Raw genomic sequence first — 20,533 nt, 5'->3', positions numbered from 1 at the left:
CTGTGAAATGCAGCATGCCCTCAACCCCCCACTGACCTGAGTGGGATCTGCACATGCCCAGCATGGGCTTAGGATCAGGCCCTCTGACAGGGGTCTCACCCAGTGTAAACCCACCATCATCCGTGAGCTGGCACAGGACACAGCGTGGCCCTTTGGCTGCTGGGTGTGAGCAGGGGCAGGCGTGCTGCAGACACCCTGGCCCTTCCCACACACTCACCAACACAGGCATTGCCTTCTGCGCTCAGCTCGTGGCCTGGGGGGCAGATGCACTCGAAGCTGCCCTCGGTATTGACACAGATCCCTCCACGGCACAGCAGCGGGTCCCGCTCGCACTCGTCGATGTCTGCGGAGAGCAGGACACAAGGATTCAGGGGGTTTGTCTGGCAGCTGGTGTTTCCCAGGTACATGTGACTCCAGTGTCAAGGAGCATTGTCCTGGATAACCCCAAAGCCCAGGCTGGGACCCACCCCCCAAATCCGAGTTATCCCCATGGATAACACTACAACACAGCCCCGGCCAGGAGGGAGCCACATGGCATGTTACAGAGCACCAGTGCTTCAGAAAAGGACAGCGCAGAGTGCAGAGTGCATCACCGTGCAAGGGGCAGTCAGGAGCCACCGTGCCCTGGCTCTCCGGCTGTCTGGCTGTGCGCAGCCCTGCGTGCCTCCTCCCCAAGCCCCTCTCAGCAGCTCCCTAAGCCCAGGAGGCTGGGGTTTGAGTGAGGGTGATGGAAATTGTTGCTGTGTCTGTTCCCAGTTCTTCCAACACAGTCAAAGCTACCCAGAGTGCCGCCTGTGCAGTGGGAGTGTGGCCCATTGCCAGGGCCTAGGCCCTGCTCATCGCCTGCCCAGAATGGAGAATTGTCCCAAGCTGCAGCCCAGGGAGCAGGAGCTGCTTGGAGCACAAGCAGCTGTAGCAGGACGTGCTGCAGGCCGATGCTCGTGTGGTCAGCTGCCTGCCCCAGCGCTGTAACGAACCTGGGCAGATGGCCATGGAGGCAGTGGGGTGCTCATGCACATGGCCCCAGGAGAGCTGGTGAGAGCACCCCACACCAGGTCAGTGCCACCCTGCCAGGACCGGGACCCAGGCTGTTTCTATGCGCGGGCTGGTGCCACTCAGTGGAGCAGGAGTGGGACAGCTGCTGAGCCCAGTCCCCGCCCCGCAGCCTTCTTGTGGGGGCAGCGAGTGGGCAGTTAGAGCGTTCCCCAGCTGTAAAAACAGCTTGAAAGCCGTCTCCGGCTGAGCCAAGACATTTCTCCGGCCCGGGATATGCACCGGCCGCAGAGCACCAGCCTCCTACAGGGCCTGAGAACAGGCTCAGGCTGCCACTCCTTAACGTAAACATGGGCTTCCCCAGACTGGAGTGGGCTCCCCTCAATGGAAATGGCTGGGGCAGCTGGGCAACCTTCCCAAGCAAGGCCTGAGCCCAGGAACGTACTGCCCCCGACCCTCCCCAGCCAGGAGCACCTTGGGCCCCACCCCTGAGGGTAGTCTAGGGCCCTGGGCTGAGTCCCCTGGCTGCTCCCCAGACAGCCCTGGGGGTTACACTCCAGGGAATGTTCCACGGGGGAAATTTTGTTTTCCTACACCCAAAGCCACATTTCCAGCAGGACAAATTGCCCAGTTGGAGGGAGAGCGAGGGGAAAACCGAGCTCCCCAGCTTCCCTGCCAGCAGCAGGGATGGGCATCTCACGTGCTATCCCACCAGGCTACCCTCATGGGCTCTCTGCAGTGGGGCCAGCAGCACCTGGGACGCAGGCCACAGACGGTGCCTGTCAGGTCTCGGAGCGACACTGCAGCAGGTGGCACCGTAACTCGGGCAGCACAGGGGCCCCCAGCCTTGGCTGTGCAATGGGACGGGACCTCCCTCCCACTGCTCCCTGCCAGCAGGGTGAGGCTAGTGGGGTCTGGCCTTTGGCGGGAACTCCCAGCCATTCCCAAGATGGCCCCCACTGCAGGATCCAGGGTCTCTCCAATGCTCCCTGATACAGGCTGTGCTCTCCCCCTTGCAGAGAGTCCCCCCCGCTCTGGCCCCCCACACCTACCTGCCCAGGTACTGAGCCCGCCCAGGTCCCTCCATACTCTCCCATCCCTGCCCTGAGCACCAGTCCCGCACCGCCCACCCTGGCCCCTTGCAGACTCTGTGCTCTCCCCCGGGCAGGTATCCAGGGCACTCAGCTCCCCCTGGGCTCTCTCCACATTCTCAGGCCCCGTTCTGCTCTCAGCTACATGGATCCTGCTGCTCCCCGTGAACAGGGCCTGGACAGGGCATCCAGGCTGAGGGAGGCCCTGCCCTTCTCCTGCTCCCCTCCCCCACAGGAGAGTGGCTCCCTGCAGGGAAGCAGTGACTGTTCCAGACTCTCCAGGGGTCAGGGCCAGGCTGTGCCCTGCACTCGCTCTCCCTCCCACCAGCAATCCCAGGGCAGTGGGAGGTGCAGGGCACAGCTCAGGGATGCTATCTTACCCATGCAGTTCTTCATCATCATGAAGCCGCTCTCGTAGCCCTCGAAGCACTCGCACTCAAAGCTGCCCGGGGTGTTGACGCAGGTGCCGTGGCCACACAGGTCCGGCGAGATGCGGCACTCATCGATATCTGTGGGCACGGGAGAGGCTCAGCCAGGAGCCAGCCAGCCCCTGCAGCTAGGGGCAAGCCGGGGCCATTGCCGGGTCAGAGTCTGCCTGCCCCAGGTGCTGAGAGCATGGAGAGCAGAATGCGGACTTGCCAGACTGGCCAGGGCTGTCTCTGGCAGCTCGTCTCGCTGGAAGCTGGCACTCTTTGTGGGAGGCTGCGTATGCTGCAGGGGGCTCTCCCAGGGTGGCATCTTACCCCATCCCCTCGGTAAATGCCCTGCCCAAGGAGCTGGTCCAGGAGACTGGGGTACATGGTAGCAGCGCACCCTGACCCCAGCAGCGCAGCCTGGGCTGGGGAGGCTCCGGATGGGGTGGGCCCTTCTCCCCTTACCTGTGCAGTTTCTTTCTTCGGCATCCAAAGCGAAGCCATTGCCACAGAGGCACCGGAAGCTGCCAATGGTGTTCCGACAGGTCCCGTGAGCACAGAGGCCGGAGAAGACCTTACACTCATTCACATCTGTGGGGGGAAGGCAGCGTCAGTGCTGCAGTGAGGGTGTCTGTCTCCTGGCTCCGGGAGCAGGTCCCTGGGCACCGGCTGCAGCCAGGAAGGATTTTCGCCCACAGGGCTCAGCAGCCGCCCCCTTTCCTCTCACCTTTGTAGAAGGGTCTGCCTGAGAGCACGTCCCCTCTGTTGGCAAAGCCAGGGCCCCTGGGGCAGATGGCCTTGTACTCGCTGCTGCCAGCTCTGGGGCACTCTTCGCAGTCGCTGCCCCAGGCCGAACCCACAGAGCAGCAGCACATGTCGATCCGGTACTTCCCGGGCAGGGGCGCCGTGCACTCATCCTCATCCCACTTCATGTAGCACTGCTCCACACGCACATCTGGGGAGAGAGCCAGGCTGAGTGTCCCGGGGGGAGAGAGCTGCCTGGGGCCTCTCCATTCCCTGGCGCACCCCCAAGAGCAGGCCAGCCCTACGGTGAATCTCACGCTGGATGGGGCTCCCCTGCCTCCAGAGGCAACTTCTCAGGGGCCAGCAGCCCTCACCCCAGTGGGGCTGCCTGCAGCCCTCACTCCTGCAGGTCACTGCAGCCAGCCCCAGGCCCCATGTCCCTCCCTGAGAGTTAGAGTTTCTCCTAATATCGAACTGAAATCTTCCTTGCTGCAGATTAAGCCCATTACTTCTTGTCCTACCTCCAGTGGACATGGAGAACAAGTGATCACCTCCCTCTTTGTAACAGCTCTTAACATATCTGAAGACTGTGATCACATCCCCCTTCAGTCATCTTTGCTCAGGACAAAACATGCCCAGTTGTTTTAAAACTTCCTCAAAGATTTTCCTGAGCCTTTTTGTTGCTTTCCTCTGGACTCTCTCCAATTTGTCCCCATCTTTCCTGAAGTGTGGTGCCCAGACCTGGGGACAGTCCCCCGCCCCCTCACCCCACCCCACCCCAAAACGTCATCAGTGCTGAGCAGAACAGGACAGTTACCTCCTGTGTCTTACATACAACACTCCTGTTAACACACCCCAGGCTGATATTAGCTCTTTTCACAGCTGCATCACATTCGTGACTCATATTCAATTTGTGAGCCACTAGAGCCCCCCCGCCAGGTCCTTTCCAGCAGTGCTATGTCTAGCTAGTTATTCCCCAGTTTGTAGTGGGGCATTTGATTTTTCCCTCCTAAGTGAAGTACTTTGCACTTGTCGTTATTGAATTTCATCTTGTTGATTTCAGACCAATTCTCCAATTTGTCAAGGTTGTTTTGAATTTTAATCCTGTCCTCCAAAGGACTTACTGCCCCTCCCAGCTTGGTGCCATTCACAAATGTTATAAGACTACTCTATGAAAATATTGAATAGGACAAGATCCAGGTCTGACCCCTCTAGATAAGTCCTCCCTGCGTGGCAGCGAACCATTGATAACTACTCTTTGAGTATGGCCTTTCAACCAGTTGTGCACCCACCTTGGAGTAATTTCATCAAGGCCACATTTCCCTAGTTTGCTTATGAGAATGCCCTGGCTCATCTACTGTTCCTGACCCCTGGGAGCTGCAATAGGTGAGGCGGCAGTCACTTTAGAATGGGAGAGCAGGATCACGCTGCAAGCCCAGAGGAGCTGCAGAGCGTCCCAGAGCAGCCTCCGCAGTGGGGCATGCTTGTCTGGTGTGCAGGAAACCAGTGTCCGCATCAATGTCATTCAACAGCACTTCCCAGAGCCAGGCGATGCAACTGGATCGCTCCCTCTGCCCTTCCTCCTCCTCCTCCCTTGGCCCCTGGCTTCTCCCTACCTCCTCAGATCCCCTTCCCCAACTTCTCTGGGGCTGGGGGCCGTATTGGCCCCCTGCACAGCATCCCCCATCTCACCCTCATTGGGAGCACTTCCATCGACCCCTGCTGGCTATGCCTCGTGGGCTGGCATGTCATTGGCTTTCAGCTGGAGCTAGTGGAGCACCTATGGGAGCCCTGTGACGGAGCACGGAGCGGGGCGGATTTGACCTGGGAATGTTGCAGGGGAGTTATATTGGGGATGGGAAGGAAGCTACCTGAGCTGTAACCTGAGCCAGGATGGGGGTTGGGAGAAGTGACACCTTCTGGCTGGGAGACTGAACAAAGGAGAGGAGGAGCAGAGGGGAGGTGGGAGAGAGCTGTTGGAGGAGCTTTTGTTTTCAGTTTGGGCTGGGTGGTGCAACGCAGGGAACCCGAAGCTGGGGTCTAAGCTCCCTAAAGCCCCCAGAAGGACTTGATTGAGGGGTTCTGGTTGTACCTACACGCTCTGCTTGGGACTGTGTTCCTGTCATCTAATAAACCTTCTGTTTTACTGGCTGACTGAGAGTCCCGGTGAATCTCAGGAAGAGGGGTGCAGGGCCCTGACTCCCCCATACTCCGTGACAAGCCCAGAGTGGGCACATGGCTGGGTACCATCCAGCATGGCCTGTGAATGGGCACTAGCACAGATTATGAACAGGAGATGGCTCCCCACCCACTTTCTAGGTGAATCCCACTGTCATTCAGTGCTGAGCTGTGTGACGACTCATTGTTTCCCCTGGGCTACACCAGACAGGGAGGAGAACTTGCTGCACTCGCAGACCTGTCACAGAGGGGACGGGGATCAATTGTTCTCCGTGTCCACTGAAGGTAGGACAAGAAGTACAGGGCTCAGTCTGCAGCGAGGGAGATTTAGGATAGATATTAGGAAAAACTTTGTATCAGGAGAGTTCAATTCTGGAACAAGCTTCCCAGGGAGGTTGTGGAGTCCCCATCACTGGAGGTTTTTAAGAGAAGAGTAGACAGAGATGGTCTAGGTTTACTCTCCTGCCTCAGCACAGGGGGCTTGACTTGATGACTTCTCAAGGTCTTTTCCGGCCCTACATTTCTATGACTCTATGATCTCCAACACTGCACTCAACTGGCCCCCCTGTGCTCACCTGCCCTCCCTGCACTCACCTGGCCCCCCTGTGCTCACCTGCCCTCCCTGCACTCACTTGGCCCCCCTGTGCTCACCTGCCCTCCCTGCACTCACCTGGCCCCCCTGTGATCACCTGCCCTCCCTGCACTCACCTGGCCCTCCCTCATCTGAGCTTGCTGAGCAGCTGGAGGTATTTGCTAGAGAACCACACCATTCCCCATGTGCTGCTCAAGTCAGCCTCTGACCTTTCTGTGCATCACATCCCCTTCCCTGTGCAGGGTGAACAGCAAGGGGCCCAGCCCTGTGGAGGGAAGGGGCCAGAAGCAATGGGCGACCTTGTGATGGCAGTGTCCAGCACCTCCTTGGCACAGGAGGGGCTGAGGCCTCTGCGGCAGTGGCTGTCCTCACCCACACACGTCCTGCCAGTCCCATCAAGGGTCAGCCCTTCGGGACACTCGCAGCGGAAGGAGCCGGCCGTGTTCACGCAGCGCCCATTGGGGCAGACGCCGGGGAAGACATCACACTCATTCACATCTGCAGGATGGAGACAAAGGAGGGTGTTGGGGTGGCAGACAGCACCTGGCAGCAGCAGCCAGGCCTAGGGATTAACGGGGGACAAGCCTGCCTGGGGGAAGCCCTGGGAAGAACCACCATGGTGAACGGCGCAGGGTGGTGAACGTAGCAACTCACCATGTCCTCCCCAGATAGATCACAGCCGGGGTGAGTGCCCGCCTCGCTGGGGAGCCGTGGGTACCTCAGCTCCAGCACTGGGCGCTATACAGAGATAAACCCCAGCCTGTTTCCCTGCAGGCCACAAGCAGGAAGCAGCAGCAACCCAGTGCAGCCCCTGCCAGAGTCCATCCCCACTGGACAGCGGGGTGCCAGGGGAACGGATTAGCATGCAGGAGGGCGAGTCACACACGCACCCTCAGTGATCACTGAGCTCTCCAGGGGGGAACCCGGGGCCCTGCTCACATGCACTTGGGCATGGGGTGAAAGGCTCCCTGGTCACTATCACACCACACTAGGACTGGGTCTATCCAGTCATGGGACAACATGGAATCCACATCCCCCATCTCCGCAAGGTGCCCTCACTGCCAGGACTGTGATATTCAGTGCCGGGGCCAGGAAAGGGGCAGGGAGGTGGCAGGAGGGAGGGAGGGAGGGAAGGGATGGCCCGTGTTGGCTCCTGCCAGGCCTTGGGTGTATGAAAACAACGAGTGCAACGTGACCCCAGACACAACCTCCCTCCGATAGACTCGGTGTTACCTTCACATGTGACCCCCTTCATCCTGGCAAACCCTCGGGGGCAGGTGGTATCTGCAAGAGAGCAAAGGGGCATCATCAAAGGAAGGGTCAGTCCTTGCAGGGGAGGTGCCCGCCCCCTGGAGCAAGCCTTACCGATCTCACAGCGCTCGCAGGGGCTGCCCCAGGCCGCTCCCAGTGTGGCACAGCACTCCGACTTCAGCGTGGCCCCGTTAATGTTCACCTCACAGCGCCCGTCCTGGATGTTCAGCCAGCACGTTCCCTTCATGCTGTCTGTGGAGACAAACGCCGAGGGTGAAGAGCTGTTCCCCAGCTGAGACCCCGCTTGCTGGCTGGAGCCTGGTGCTCACAGCTGGAGACTGCAGTGGAAAGGAGCTGGAAGACAGGGTCCCTGCTGGGAAAGCCGCCTGGGCTTGGAACCCACACAATGAGCGCTGTCCTCCGGGCCCGTTATCTCTCACACGTGCACACGCACACGGCAGCAGGGCCCGTGGCTTTGTCCTGTTGTGCTGGGCTCTCTCTGTCACCACTGTGTGCTAATTGCTGGCAATGCCGACTGGCTACTGGCAGCTGTGCTGGGGCTGCCACCTTTCCCCTTCCTGTCCCAGTCCTGCCTGCGGACACAGGAGCCAGCCCTGCATGCTGTTCACAGGCAGGACAGTGGCAGCTTTGCCTGAGGGAGGAGTGCAGGGCAGCCCAAAGAGTTTGGTGCAGAGCCATGTAAACAAAGCTCGTGTCCAAACGACCATGGACGCTAATTTAGCAAAAATGACCGACTCGGAGAAAGGGACGTAGTTAAACCTGCATGTGAGCGCCAGCCTGCCAGTGCCAGCTCCTCTCTGCCCAGGGAGCGGGCGGCTCTCAGACCCTACTGTCGGGAACCTCTCACGAGCTAACTCCTGCTGCAGCACCCAGAGGGCTTTTCTACACCAGGGCAGTGGCTGGGACACTGCTGGCTCCTGGGATGCTTTGGGGCCTTCCCAGCTGCAAAGAAAAGACACAGCTCCTGGCAAATCTGGTATGACAGTGACAGGCCAGTCGTGCCTATCGAGGGGAGGGGCTGACATTGTCTCCCGCGCCTGGCTCTGTTGCAGATGGACACTAAGCGGGGCCGCTGGTGCCAGCAGTGCCTCTCCGTCACTGGCTCTGTCAGGAGCCCCTTACCCACACAGATGGTGCCACTGGGGTCCAGTTTGCTGCCTGGGGAGCACTCGCAGGCAAAGGAGCCGGCGTTGTTCCTGCAGACCCCATTCACACAGGGGTTGGACGTGCACTCGTTGATATCTGAGACAGGAGAGTGACTGTTACCAGAACAGCATTCCCAGAACCCGAGACCCAGCACTCCCAGGGATCACAGCAGCCCAGCCTGCAGAGTTTGGAGCCAGCTACAGCCTGGACGGCCAGCCCTGCCTCTCCAGTGGGCTGAGCCATAACCCTGTGGTGAGCCCCTCGGCTCAGACCCAGTCCTGGAGCTGGATCCGCAGGTACTCCCCTAACCCACCTGTGCCCCTGGCCAGGCAGTGGAGAGGGGAGGGCTGCAGCAGTAATGGGATTGTCAAAAGGCCTTTGCCAAAGCCCTGCAAGGCTGCCGGAGGAGCTAAGCAGCCCTGGTGAGACGGATGGGGGGAAGAGCAGGACACAGAGGGGCAATAACTATCCCATTAGCCAGTGAGGACCCCCAGGCTTTGTGCGAGGCCCTGTGTTGTTAGGATGTTTAGTGACAATCTGGGAAGGGGGTGAGCAGTGAGGGGGCAAAAGTCAAAGTGATTGCGGTTAGTCAGGCCCAGAGAGAACTGTGAGGAGCTTCAGTGAGGCCCAGCTCAGCCAGGTGAATAGGCAACATGCCGGCAGCATAGGCGCCGACTCCATGGGGACTCTGGGGCTGGAGCACCCACGGAAAAAAACTGGTGGGTGCTCAGCACCCACCGGCAGCTCCCCGTGGCCCTGCCCCGCCCCCCTGCTCCAGCTTACCTCCGCCTCCTCTGCGAGCCCGCTGCCGCGTCCTGCTTCTCTCCCCTCCCTCCCAGCGCTTGTGCTGCAAAACAGCTGATTCCCGGGGCAGGAAGGGAGGGGGGAGGAGGAGGAACGCGGTGCGCAGGGGGAAGAGGCGGGGCCGGGGCGGGGATTTGGGGAACGGATCCAATAGGGACAGGGAGGGGTGGAGTCGGGGCGGGGCCAGGGGCAGGGAAAGGGGCGGGGGGTGCGGGCACCCACCGGCACCGGAGAAAGTTGGCGCCTATGGCCGGCAGAGGGATTCACTGTGGAGTGACGGCTCAGTGTGTGCTGCCCACACACTGAGCACCTGGCCAGCGCAAAGCCACACAAAGCAATGCCAGGGATGAGAGCGGCAGCAGAACGGGCCCACAGCATCCAGAGCTTCATTCCGGCAGAGCTGCTACTTCAGCTTGCAAGAAACCTCACTGAACTTCAACAGAAAATGGGGTTTGTGCCGAGGCCCGGTGGGTAAAGCAGGGCTAGGACTGGGAGCAGGTTGCAGCTTTGACATGGGGCCGTTCCTGCTTCTCCTGGGAGCAAAGGCAGCCATGCTCCGGCTCAGCCAGTGGTGCCCGAGGAGCCGTTACCTTCGCAGGTGTCTGTCTCCGTCCTGAAGACAAAGCCCTTGGGGCAGGTGCACGTGTAGCTGCCGGGTGTGTTACGGCACAGGCCATTGTCACAGAGCAAACGATTGACGGCGCACTCGTCGACATCTGTGGGCAGAGACAGGCAGGGCTAGTGCACGACAATGCCCTCCCCAGCAGCAAGGGCAGGAAAGAGCTCCCAAGTGTCAGCCTGCTTTAGGGGACTGGCGGCCTGAGGGGCTCCGACAGGAGCTACTGGAGCCGCCTGAAAGGAGACGGGAAAAGCTGCCGTTTGCTTCCCCGAGAGGTCTGGCAGCAGGATGGGGCAGAGCTGCAGAGCAGCAGTCGGCGATTCCTCCCCTCGGCCAAGGGACTTACCCCAATGCTGAGTGTGGCTGGCTGGAGCTCAGTTTCCTTTGCAGTCACTGCCCCAGGCCCTGGCTTGCCTGGGCTCCCCCACTGGTGCCCACCATAGTTCAATGCTTTACACCCCTGCCTTGCTAGGGCGTTAGGGCACCAAGCATTTGGGGACTGTATTAACTGGCAAACATACTGCTCTGCAGCTGTGTTCACCCGGGCTATACCCAGTGCCAGGGAATCAGCCCCAGCGAAGAACTCCGCATTCTGGGGCTTCAGCTCCTGCCCTAACCCTCAGCCCCACTGCCCGGGCTCAGTGCAGAACCCTGCCACCGAGTGCCCGGCCTCCCAGCCCGTCAGTTCTGGCCTGCAACTGGCCTGCACAGCTCTCCCCAGCCAGCCACGTGCTCGGCTCTGAGCACAGCCTGGGCACCCGGCCAGCGGCTGCCCACAGTGCCCGCTGCCCGGCCGGAACTCACCCACACAGTTCTTGCCCGTGGGATCTGACTCGTAGCCCAGGTTGCAGATGCAGCGGTAGCTCCCACGCAGGTTCTCGCACATGCCGTTGGGGCAGATGTCCGGGTTGAGGGCACACTCGTTGATATCTGCGCAGGGAAGGAGCCACACAAAACAATGGAGCAGGAACAGTGGTCCTGCTTTGAGCAGGGGGTTGGACTAGATGACCTCTTGAGGTCCCTTCCAACTCTGATATTCTATGATTCTATGAACAGTGGCTGACTCCCGAATGTCCTCCAGCCTCCAACACTGCACCCCCTGCTGCCCGCAGGCCCCTCGTAACCACTCCTCTGCTCATACTCCCTCACCATCCCTCCAGCCAGCAGAGCGCATGGCCAATGCTCCCCAGCGCTGCCCCTACAAGAGTCTCCAGGGTTCAGAGTTGCAAGGGCTTCTACCCAACACTCAGCATGTGATGGATGCTTAATTCCTGCCCTGCAGACACCTTCCCTGTGGCACGGAAACGCTGCCACCTCCATGGGAATGAGTCTGGTGCAGAGCACACACTGTGGGCATAGGGCTAGCGGGGGCCACGAAGTGCAATTCCTCCTGCCTGGGGAGCGCCAGGCTGATGGACATCCCCCAGGGGAATGCCCTGTGCCCTGCACTGTGTCAGTGTGAACTCTGTCCACATCCGTCCGCTGTCCCATCAGTGCAGGCGTGGAGCTGTTGCAAGGGGAATAACAGCCCCTGTCCAAGGAGCCATTTGCTCCTTCGATTATAAGTTGGATTCTCTGAAGACTCTGGCATCAATGCACTGCAGCGCCCAGGGCAAGAGGGCAGGAAACACCCTCCCACTGGCCTGGGGTGTCTCCCATTGACCATGTGGAGTGCCAAGCCCAGCAGGCAGCAGGCATGTGATGCACAGGCGGCAGTGCTGGGCATGGGACCAGGGAGCTGCCTTAGGGGATGGGAGACCCAGCCCGGTGCACTGAGCCAGTGCAGCCTGACAGCAGCTCCAGCCGAGTGCCAACCATCACTGCCTGCCATTGTGGGGCACTCCACACACACACACCCCCGCTGCCCCCCGAGACAGCTGGGGCCTGCTGGGGCCAGGGGCTGGCGAGGAGGGAGGAGAAGCCACTGGGTTGGCAAGGCGCCATCCAGGTGTCTTGGAGAGCAGTCTCAGGACAGCTGGGCTAGAGGCGGGCTCCCCTGCCAAATCCTTAGCCAGATGGGCAAGGAATGGTCCCCAGGCGGCACCCACATGCCCACTGTGCTCTCCCTGCTGAATTCGCCTACCTGGCTGGCCACACGCTGAGCTCACAGGACCCGCAGCTGCCAGGCAGGAAGGGGCCAGGCCAAAGTCAATTTCCTTTTCCTATTGTTGCCATAAAGAGGTGTTTGAGCAGCAGCCTGTGTGCCCTGGCAGGTGTGGGGGCCCCCACCCCGAAATTGACTCCCCTACTGCAGTGTGGCAGAGTTCTTGGACCACACTGGCAGTGACTCAGTGCCCAGGGGCATATCTGACCCTAGCTCCTGGCTAACGGGCACCTGACCTGCAGCCTGGGACAGTGCTGCACCAAGACATAGTGCCCTTAAAGACGCAGAGGCCTCCAGGGTTTTGCCTCTGGCTCCTTCCCACTTGGCAGACTTGGAAAGGCCAGAGCTGTCTGGCTGCGTTGCTCTCATCCTACGGATCTGAACACTGCTGAGCGCTGGCAGCATGCTGCCTGCCGCCTGACCTGCCAGCTGTCTCCTCCAAAGCAGCCCTTGGCAGCATGCGCCCATCGGCTCTGCTCTCTCCGGGAGACTGCAAGCACTGCACTTCCATGCGCCGGGAGCTGTCCAGAGCACGGTGGGGACAGGGGAGAGGACGCACTCAGACACACTGTGAATTCATATCAAAGCAGGGCACAAAGCCACACTCTGCATGCAGCCCCAGACATGCAGCCTGCACCAGGGTGCCAAGAACCAGCCGCGCAGTTCAGTACACAGCACAGGGCCTGGAGCTGACCGAGGAAGTTTGCCTAACATGAAGTTGCTGGCTTTTAAGGCAGAACCAGAGGCATGTAGAGACATATCCACTCTCACTCCCTCGATACATGCGCAGGCACAGACACACTCACACGCATGCTCACACAAACGCTCACTCTCACCTCCACACCCACATGAAAAACAAACACATGCTCACTCACACAGACACATGAGCACACGCCTCCTCCCACACAGGCTCATGCGCACACATGTAGTAACCCTGGCCCTGGCATTAGCACCTGCTGGAGCTGTCCTGGGGCGAGGGACAGCCAGTCCGAGGGCCGCTCAAACTGGGAGGCGGCTCAGGATCTGCCCGAAGGGAGCAGTTGGAAGAAGCTGCTAGAGACGAAGGGGGGAAGGAGAAGACTCTAGAGCCGCTGGAGAACTGGAGCTGGGGTAGGAGGGGAGGGGATAAAATAGAAGAAGAACAGGAGAATAACAACAGGGGGCTGTGAAGTGAGAAGGAGGAAAGAAGGAAAAAAGGACGGGTTTCAAGTCAGGAGAAGCAGAAAAAAATAGCTGTGGGTATGTGAGCAGACACAGTTAGAGGAGGGAAGTAGAGGGAAATGAAATCCACAGACGTGCCAGACAGAGAGTCTCAAGGGAAATAACTGAAAGAAAATCTAATTGGTGAAAAAGGGAATTGATCAAAAAGTTGTTTTAGAGGAAAACAGACCCTGGAAACAGTCGCCCACCCACAAAGGACCTACAGTACCTGATCAGCTGTTTGAACAGCTAGTGAAGGAATACAGTTCAAAGGTGCCTAATGGACAAGGGAGGGCCCAGGTGGTGAAGAAACCCGCCTGTGGATAAACTCAGTGAAAAGAGGTACAGCCACAGGAAGAGCGAATCGAAGGAGCACTTCAGGCCAAAGGGAAGCAAAGAACAGGCCAGCGAGAGTGGAGTTGAACTTAGAGCCAAGGAGAGGAAAGGTCGGTTCTTCTCTGAAGTGGCACAGTAGATCGTTCACTAATCACTTATGTTCACGTTAATCACAATGCACTGCACAGAGTCAGGAAGAGTAGCAAATGTTCATGTGCTGATAACCTTCAATTGTGACGCACTTCGAGGAGAGGAAAGTGATCAGGAACAGTCAGCATGGATTCACCAAGGGCAAGTCATGCCTGACTAACCTAATTGCCTTCTATGAGGAGATAACTGGGTCTGTGGATGAGGCGAAAGCAGTGGATGTGTTATTCCTTGACTTTAGCAAAGCTTTTGATATGGTCTCCCACAGTATTCTTGCCAGCAAGTTAAAGAAGTATGGGCTGGATGAATGGACTATAAGGTGGATAGAAAGCTGGCTAGATCGTCGGGCTCAACGGGTAGTGATCAATGGCTCCATGTCTAGTTGGCAGCCAGTATCAAGCAGAGTGCCCCAAGGGTTGGTCCTGGGGCTGGTTTTGTTCAATATCGTCATTAATGATCTGGAGGATGGTGTGGACTGCACTCTCAGCAAGTTTGCAGATGACACTAAACTGGGAGGAGTGGTAATATGTTGGAGGGTAGGGATAGGATACAGAGGGACCTAAACAAATTAGAGGATTGGGCCAAAAGAAATCTGATGAGGTTCAACAAGGACAAGTGCAGAGTCCTGCACTTAGGATGGAAGAATCCCATGCACTGCTACAGACTAGGGACCGAAGGGCTAGGCAGCAGTTCTGCAGAAAAGGACCTAGGGGTTACGGTGGACGAAAAGAGGGATATGAGCCAACAGTGTGCCCTTGTTGCCAAGAAGGCTAATGGCATTTTGGGCTGTATAAGTAGAGGCATTGCCAGCAGATCGAGAGATGTGATCATTCCCCTCTATTTGACATTGGTGAGGCCTCATCTGGAGTACTGTGTCCAGTTTTGGGCCCCACACTACAAGAAGGATGTGGAAAAATTGGAAAGAGTCCAGTGGAGGGCAACAAAAATGATTAGGGGTCTGGAGCACATGACTAATGAGGAGAGGCTAAGGGAACTGGGATTGTTTAGAATCAAAGAATATCAGGGTTGGAAGGGACCTCAGGAGGTATCTAGTCTAACCCCCTGTTTAAAGCAGGACCCCTTCCCAAACAGATTTTTGCCCCAGACTCCTAAATGGCCTTCTCAAGGATTGAACTCACCACCCTGGGTTTAGCAGGCCAATGCTCAAACCACTGAGCTATCCCTGGCCTGGAAATCTACAGAAGAGAAGAATAAGGGGGGATTCGATAGCTGCTTTCAACTACCTGAAAGGGGGTTCCAAAGAGGATGGAGCTCGGCTGTTCTCTGTGGTGGCAGATGACAGAACAAGGAGCAATGGTCTCAAGTTGCAGTGGGGGAGGTCTAGGTTGGATATTAGGAAACACTATTTCACTAGGAGGGTGGTGAAGCACTGGAATGGGTTCCCTAGGGAGGCGGTGGAATCTTCATCCTTAGAGGTTTTTAAGGTCAGGCTTGACAAAGCCCTGGCTGGGATGATTTAGTTGGGAATTGGTCCTGCTTTGAGCAGGGGGTTGGACTAGATGACCCCCTGAGGTCACTTCCAACCCTGAGACTCTATGATTCTACAAGTAATTATTATATGTAGTAAGTACTTGATAACGTTCTATATTATTTATGCTCTTGATACAATCTTCGGCTTTTTTCCTTATAAAGTTCTAAACATTTAAAATGATCTCTTTGCCCCTGCCTCTCCTCACAGTTAGCTTAGCCTAGCTGGGTCACTGCACACACATACATACTTACCCAACCCAGACGCATGCCCACACACTCATGTAAATGCACACGCTCAGTTATAAGCAACTGAAAGCAGGGGCTTACAATGGGAAGTGTTAGGCAACCTTAATTATGGGTAACTCCCTATAATACAGTGCTTGGGGAAGCCCTTACCTCTGCCATCAGCTGTTATTCCAATGCCACTGCTGCAGAGTGCCTGGAATTCGGCTGTGGAGAGAAGTGTGAGAGTTAGATTCATTAGCTCGCCTGTACAGCATTAACAAAACGAGATCATTTCACAACAGAACAGAACCGTTTCAATGATTAATATTATTATTATTCGCTGTAGTATCACATCATGAGCATACAGAACACTGGCTGGCTGTAATAATGGATTATACATTTCAAAAATACTCTTTAATATTGCAACTACATTCCAGTGCAATGACGGAAGGTTCCCCATCACCAGTTCAGCATTGCAGGACCACCCGCAGAACTGCATTCCATACAAGAACCTAACCTATTGCACTACACGATATCAACCGAGCATGTGTTCAGTGGATTAAGAACTAGTTGACTGACAGATCTCCAAAAGTAGTTGTCAGCGGCAACTCATCGTGGAATGGGGCTGTTTCCAAAGGGGCTCTGCAGGGATCAGTACCAGGCCCGATGCTATTCAACATTTTCATCAAGGATCTGGAAGTAAATATAAACTCCCGGCTGATAACATTTGCGGATGCCACAATAGTGTGGATGGTAAATAATGATGAAAACACGGCTGTCCTACTGAGCTATCTGGATCACGTGGTAAACTGAGCCCATTCAAATGAAATGTATTTGAACACAGCCAAGTGCAAGGTCAGACATCTGGGAACAAGGAATGCGGGTCACACCCACAGAATGAGAGACTGTCCTGGAAATCAGGGACTCTGAACAGGAGTTAGGGACTAGAGTGGACAAGCAGCTCGACATGAGCTCCCAGTGTGATGCTGTGGCAAAAACGGCTGATGTGATCCCTGAATGTATAAAGAGGGGAGTGGTGAGTAGGAGCAGGGAGGTGATTTTGCCTTTGTATATAGTGTTGGTGAGACAATACTGGACACTGCGTCCAGTTCTGGAATCCACGTTTCTACAAGGATGTTGCAAAATTGGAGAAGGTTCAGAAAAGCGCCACAAAAATGATGTGAGGGCTGGAGAGAATGCCTGACAGTGCCTGATCTGTTTAGCTGATCAAAAAGAAGATTGAGAGGTCACTCGATTACAGTGTCTAAGTACCATCCCAGGGAGAAATTCTGGGTTCTAAAGAGCTGTTTAGTCTAGCTGCGAAAGGCAGAACAAGAACCAATGCTTGGAAACTGAAGCCAGACAAATTCAAAATAGAAATGGCCCCGTTTTAACAGTGACGGTGATTAACCAAGGGAAGTGGTTGATTCTCCATCTCTTGATGTCTTCAGATCAAGGCTGGGGGCCTTTCTGGAAAGTCTGCTTAGCCAAACCCAAGTTATTGGGCTCACTACAGGAGTAACTGGATGAAATGGCCGGTGCTATGCAGGTCAGCCTAGATGATCTAACGGTCCCTTCTGGCCTTCAACTCTATGAAACTATGGAACTGTGAAACCTCAGAGTGGAAGTAAGGCTGCACCATCAAGCCAGAAAATGACAAAGGGAGGATTTCTTGGGTGTTCACGCACCCACACTGCACATCTGCTCTCTTTAAACAACAAACAGTCGCCCAGGAAAGTGTTAACAAGGGAAACAGAGTTGAGACTATTTCATACGTGCAACATGGCTGAGAAAACACTTGAGCTTCTGATATCCAACTGTGGCCATGCTGTTTGGAGTTGCCTGCCCTGGGAGTATGACTGGCCAGCCATGACATCGCACTCGGGAGAGTTTGGGCATTTCATTTCCCTGGCCTGTTGTGTACAGAAAGCAAAGATGAAGAAATGAGGTAAAAGCAACCCAGAGTCCCCAGCATCCTGCCTACCCGGCACCGATGGGCCTCTTGGCAGTCAGAAGGAATCACTTCTAGTACCCAGGCCCACACTTATGTGGGACTCCAGCCTGCAAGCACACGCAGTCCCTACTGACAGCACAAGCAGCCCCAGTGACCCAGCCAGCTGACTTGCATGAACACTTGGGATCTGCTCCTGCAATCCCTTATGCACATGCACATCTTTGCTCATGTGAGAAAAGCTCCCCATGTGCTGACTGCTTGCAGGATCAGGCCCCTGAAGGCTTAAGAGCTGGTGTTTACTGTGCAGGCTCCACATGATACTTTCACATGCTCATCACTTTGTTAGCACAAACCCAGGTTTTCAAGCCTAACGAAGCCCAGGAAGGAATAATTCCAGTCCCGGCATGCACCTGAGCATTTCAGCCATTTCCAGTTATCTGCATGAACAAAACACACCAGTGCACATATTAGTCATTTCACTCCGAATAACTCAAAAATAGCTGAGCGCAATTGGGTCAGACTTTTCCAGACACACAAAACCCCTCACCCTTGGGCAGAGACCCGGCTTGGGAAACGTCCCGCCAAAAGGAGCCAATAAGTTATGAGCCTGTGCATCACTTTTGCAACTTTTATGACAGCAGCTGTTAGCAGCAACCACTAGAATTAGATGTAAAAATGGCCTAGCACAGCGCTCCCCCCACCGCTTCCGAGAGCAATGCGCGTCTCAATGGAGAGGTGGCCCCGGGCATCTCTCGTCCCCACCAGGGCCGGCGCTACCATTTTTGCCGCCCCAAGCAAAAAAAAAAAGGCTGTTGGACAGAATGCTGCCCCTTAGCATGTGCTGCCCCAGGCACGTGCTGATGCCTGGAGCCGGCCCTGGTCCCCACTCACGTAGCACTGGTGAGGCTGACAGTCCTGTGGCAAGTACAGCAACCGCCCCCCGCCACAGGGCACCGGGGACTCACAGGCATTTCAGCTTCTTTCTATAGGATTTGGCAGCTGGAAACAGAGGAGCCAGCACCATCTGGGCAGCCATGGATCAGCAGCCATAGACGCCAACTCCATGGGCTGGAGCACCCACAGAAAACATAGTGGGTGCTCAGCAGCGCTGGAACAGTTTGTATAGTGGGGGCGCTGAGAGCCTTTGAACCTAACTCTAAACCCTGTATGTGATGGAAACCGCTTCAAGCCAGGGGATGCAGCAGCACCCCCAACACCCCCAGTTCCAGCACCTATGGTGCTCAGCACCCACTAGCCAAGGCTTGGGGAGGGTGGAGAGCACTGAGCGGTGGGCGGGTGGGGTCTTGGGGAGGGGGTGGAGCAGTGGCAGGAAGAGGCGGGGCAAAGATGGGGCCTCGGGAGAGGGAGTGGTGTGGGAGCGGGGCTTCGGGGCAGAGCACCCCGGGGAAAAGGAAAACCCAGCGCCTGTATCAGCAGCACGGGCTCTGGAGAGCCCCGTTTGGGAAGCAGTGGTGTAACTAGCCCATGATGCAGAGCATCCGTGGCCATTCCATGACACTTGTGATGCTTGTGCAGGATGGGCTGGTACATCCCAGAGGGATCCTGCAGCTCCGAGCACTTTCCCCTTGGATTTCCACAAACACACAGACACGGAGCTCACCCGAGTTTTTGGCCGGGCAGGGCTGGCAGGGCTCTCCGAAGCCATGGTCAGGGTTAGCACAGCAGCATTCAGACTTGGTGACTGCTCCTGGGAAGGGACGGGCACAGGTGCCCTTCTTAATGGCTCCATAGCAGGTGCTGCGCATGTGGGTGTCCACGCACACCCGCCCGTCCACGCCGATAGCCAGGCCGCCCAGGCACTCGCAGCGAAAGGAACCCTCTGTGTTAATACACCAGCCGTTCATGCAGATGCCAGGGGTCTCGCACTCGTCAATGTCTGAGAAGGAAGCACACCGTGGCCGTTACCTACTGACCGGTGATAGGACAGGCGGGGAAGAGATTCAGTCCCCAACAGGGAGACTCTCAGAGGCTCCGTAGTTGTGGAAGGGCCCCCAGCACGCATGGCTGCAGCACTCAATGTTGTTTGCCCTTGGCTCGCCCTGGCAGGCTGGGGCTAGCAGGATGCCCAGTGCCCTGGCCTTCTCCAACTGCTCAGCGTGGGGCTCCTTCACTTCAACAGTTTCTGTGTGAAACCAGAGTGTTGCCTTCGCCCCTCACACGCTCCAGCCCTCTGAGAGCAGGCATGCCCCCACTCCCCCCCGGCACCCTCCAGCCCTCTGAGAGCAGGTCCGTCGTCCCCGCCCCTCCCCGGCACCCTCCAGCCCTCTGAGAGCAAGCCAGGCCCGCTCCCATCCCATCCTCCATGCACCTTCCAGCCCTTTGAGAGCAGGTCCATCCCCCCACCCGCCCCTCCCCAGCACCCTCCAGCCCTCTGAGAGCAGGCCAGTCCCCCCCCCATCCCCGGCACCCTCCAGCCCTCTGAGAGCAGGCCTGCTCCCTTCCCCACCCCCACCGTCCAGCCCTCTGAGAGCAGGCCCGCTCCCTCTCGGCAAGCAGACTGGCACCCCTGGTTCTGCTGCTTAGCCTGGTGGGAGGGCAGAAAATTCAGTCAGTACCACAGGTATATGGAGCCAGGGACCTGGCCCTCCACTCCCTCCGCCCACGCCTGCTGTACAGACACCCAGAGACACCCGGCGCACACCAGGACCGGGGAGGGACCGACCCCTGCAGTCTACACACCGACGCAGTAGCGCCCATTGGGAGCCAGCACAAAGCCGGGTTTACAGATGCATTTGAAGCTGCCGTCTTCATTGATACACATCCCATTGAGGCACATGTTGGTTGTGGCACATTCGTCATGATCTGTGGGACGACAAGAAACATGAGCAGAGCCTGCGAGGTGCAGAAGGGCTTCTGGGCTCGGCTTCTTCTGTTCCCTGCCTTGCCCTGTGTGAGCGCCAATCTGCGTTCACACCCGCATTACCGACCGGTTCAGACCAGCCCTGGGCCCAGACCGCTCAGGAGAAGGCAGGACAGTGAGAACGTCTGCCAGTGTGGTGCCAGGCAGAGACACAATCATTTCACAACGTGTGCTGACATCTCCTGGCTCTCTGAGCTGTGCCCCCCACAGGGACCTCTGTAAGCAGAGCGCTCAGGGTCGGGGCTCCACACGTACCAACAGCGAGAGAAAGCCCCCGAATCCGACTGCAGAGCCAGGCACTGCCTCTCTGAACTGCATCGGCAGGGGTGGGGCCGGAGGGGCC

General features: G+C 57.2%; 1 protein-coding gene across 1 annotated transcript in view; it reads right to left on the bottom strand.

Annotated features, from left to right (window-relative positions):
* The window catches only part of LOC101949811 (fibrillin-2-like), a 272,305-nt gene that overhangs the window by 84,980 nt on the left and 166,792 nt on the right, over positions 1-20,533 (bottom strand). Inside the window, 13 exon segments of the mRNA XM_024112612.3 lie at positions 218-343; positions 2,465-2,593; positions 2,963-3,088; positions 3,225-3,452; positions 6,384-6,509; positions 7,245-7,295; positions 7,377-7,514; positions 8,406-8,525; positions 9,824-9,949; positions 10,657-10,782; positions 15,527-15,580; positions 18,931-19,206; positions 20,010-20,132. Of these exon segments, the coding sequence (XP_023968380.1) occupies positions 218-343; positions 2,465-2,593; positions 2,963-3,088; positions 3,225-3,452; positions 6,384-6,509; positions 7,245-7,295; positions 7,377-7,514; positions 8,406-8,525; positions 9,824-9,949; positions 10,657-10,782; positions 15,527-15,580; positions 18,931-19,206; positions 20,010-20,132 (1,749 nt within the window).

Source organism: Chrysemys picta, chromosome 25, assembly GCF_011386835.1.
Source record: "Chrysemys picta bellii isolate R12L10 chromosome 25, ASM1138683v2, whole genome shotgun sequence".
Classification (NCBI taxonomy): domain Eukaryota; kingdom Metazoa; phylum Chordata; order Testudines; family Emydidae; genus Chrysemys; species Chrysemys picta.
This window is presented reverse-complemented; position numbering and strand designations above follow the sequence as displayed.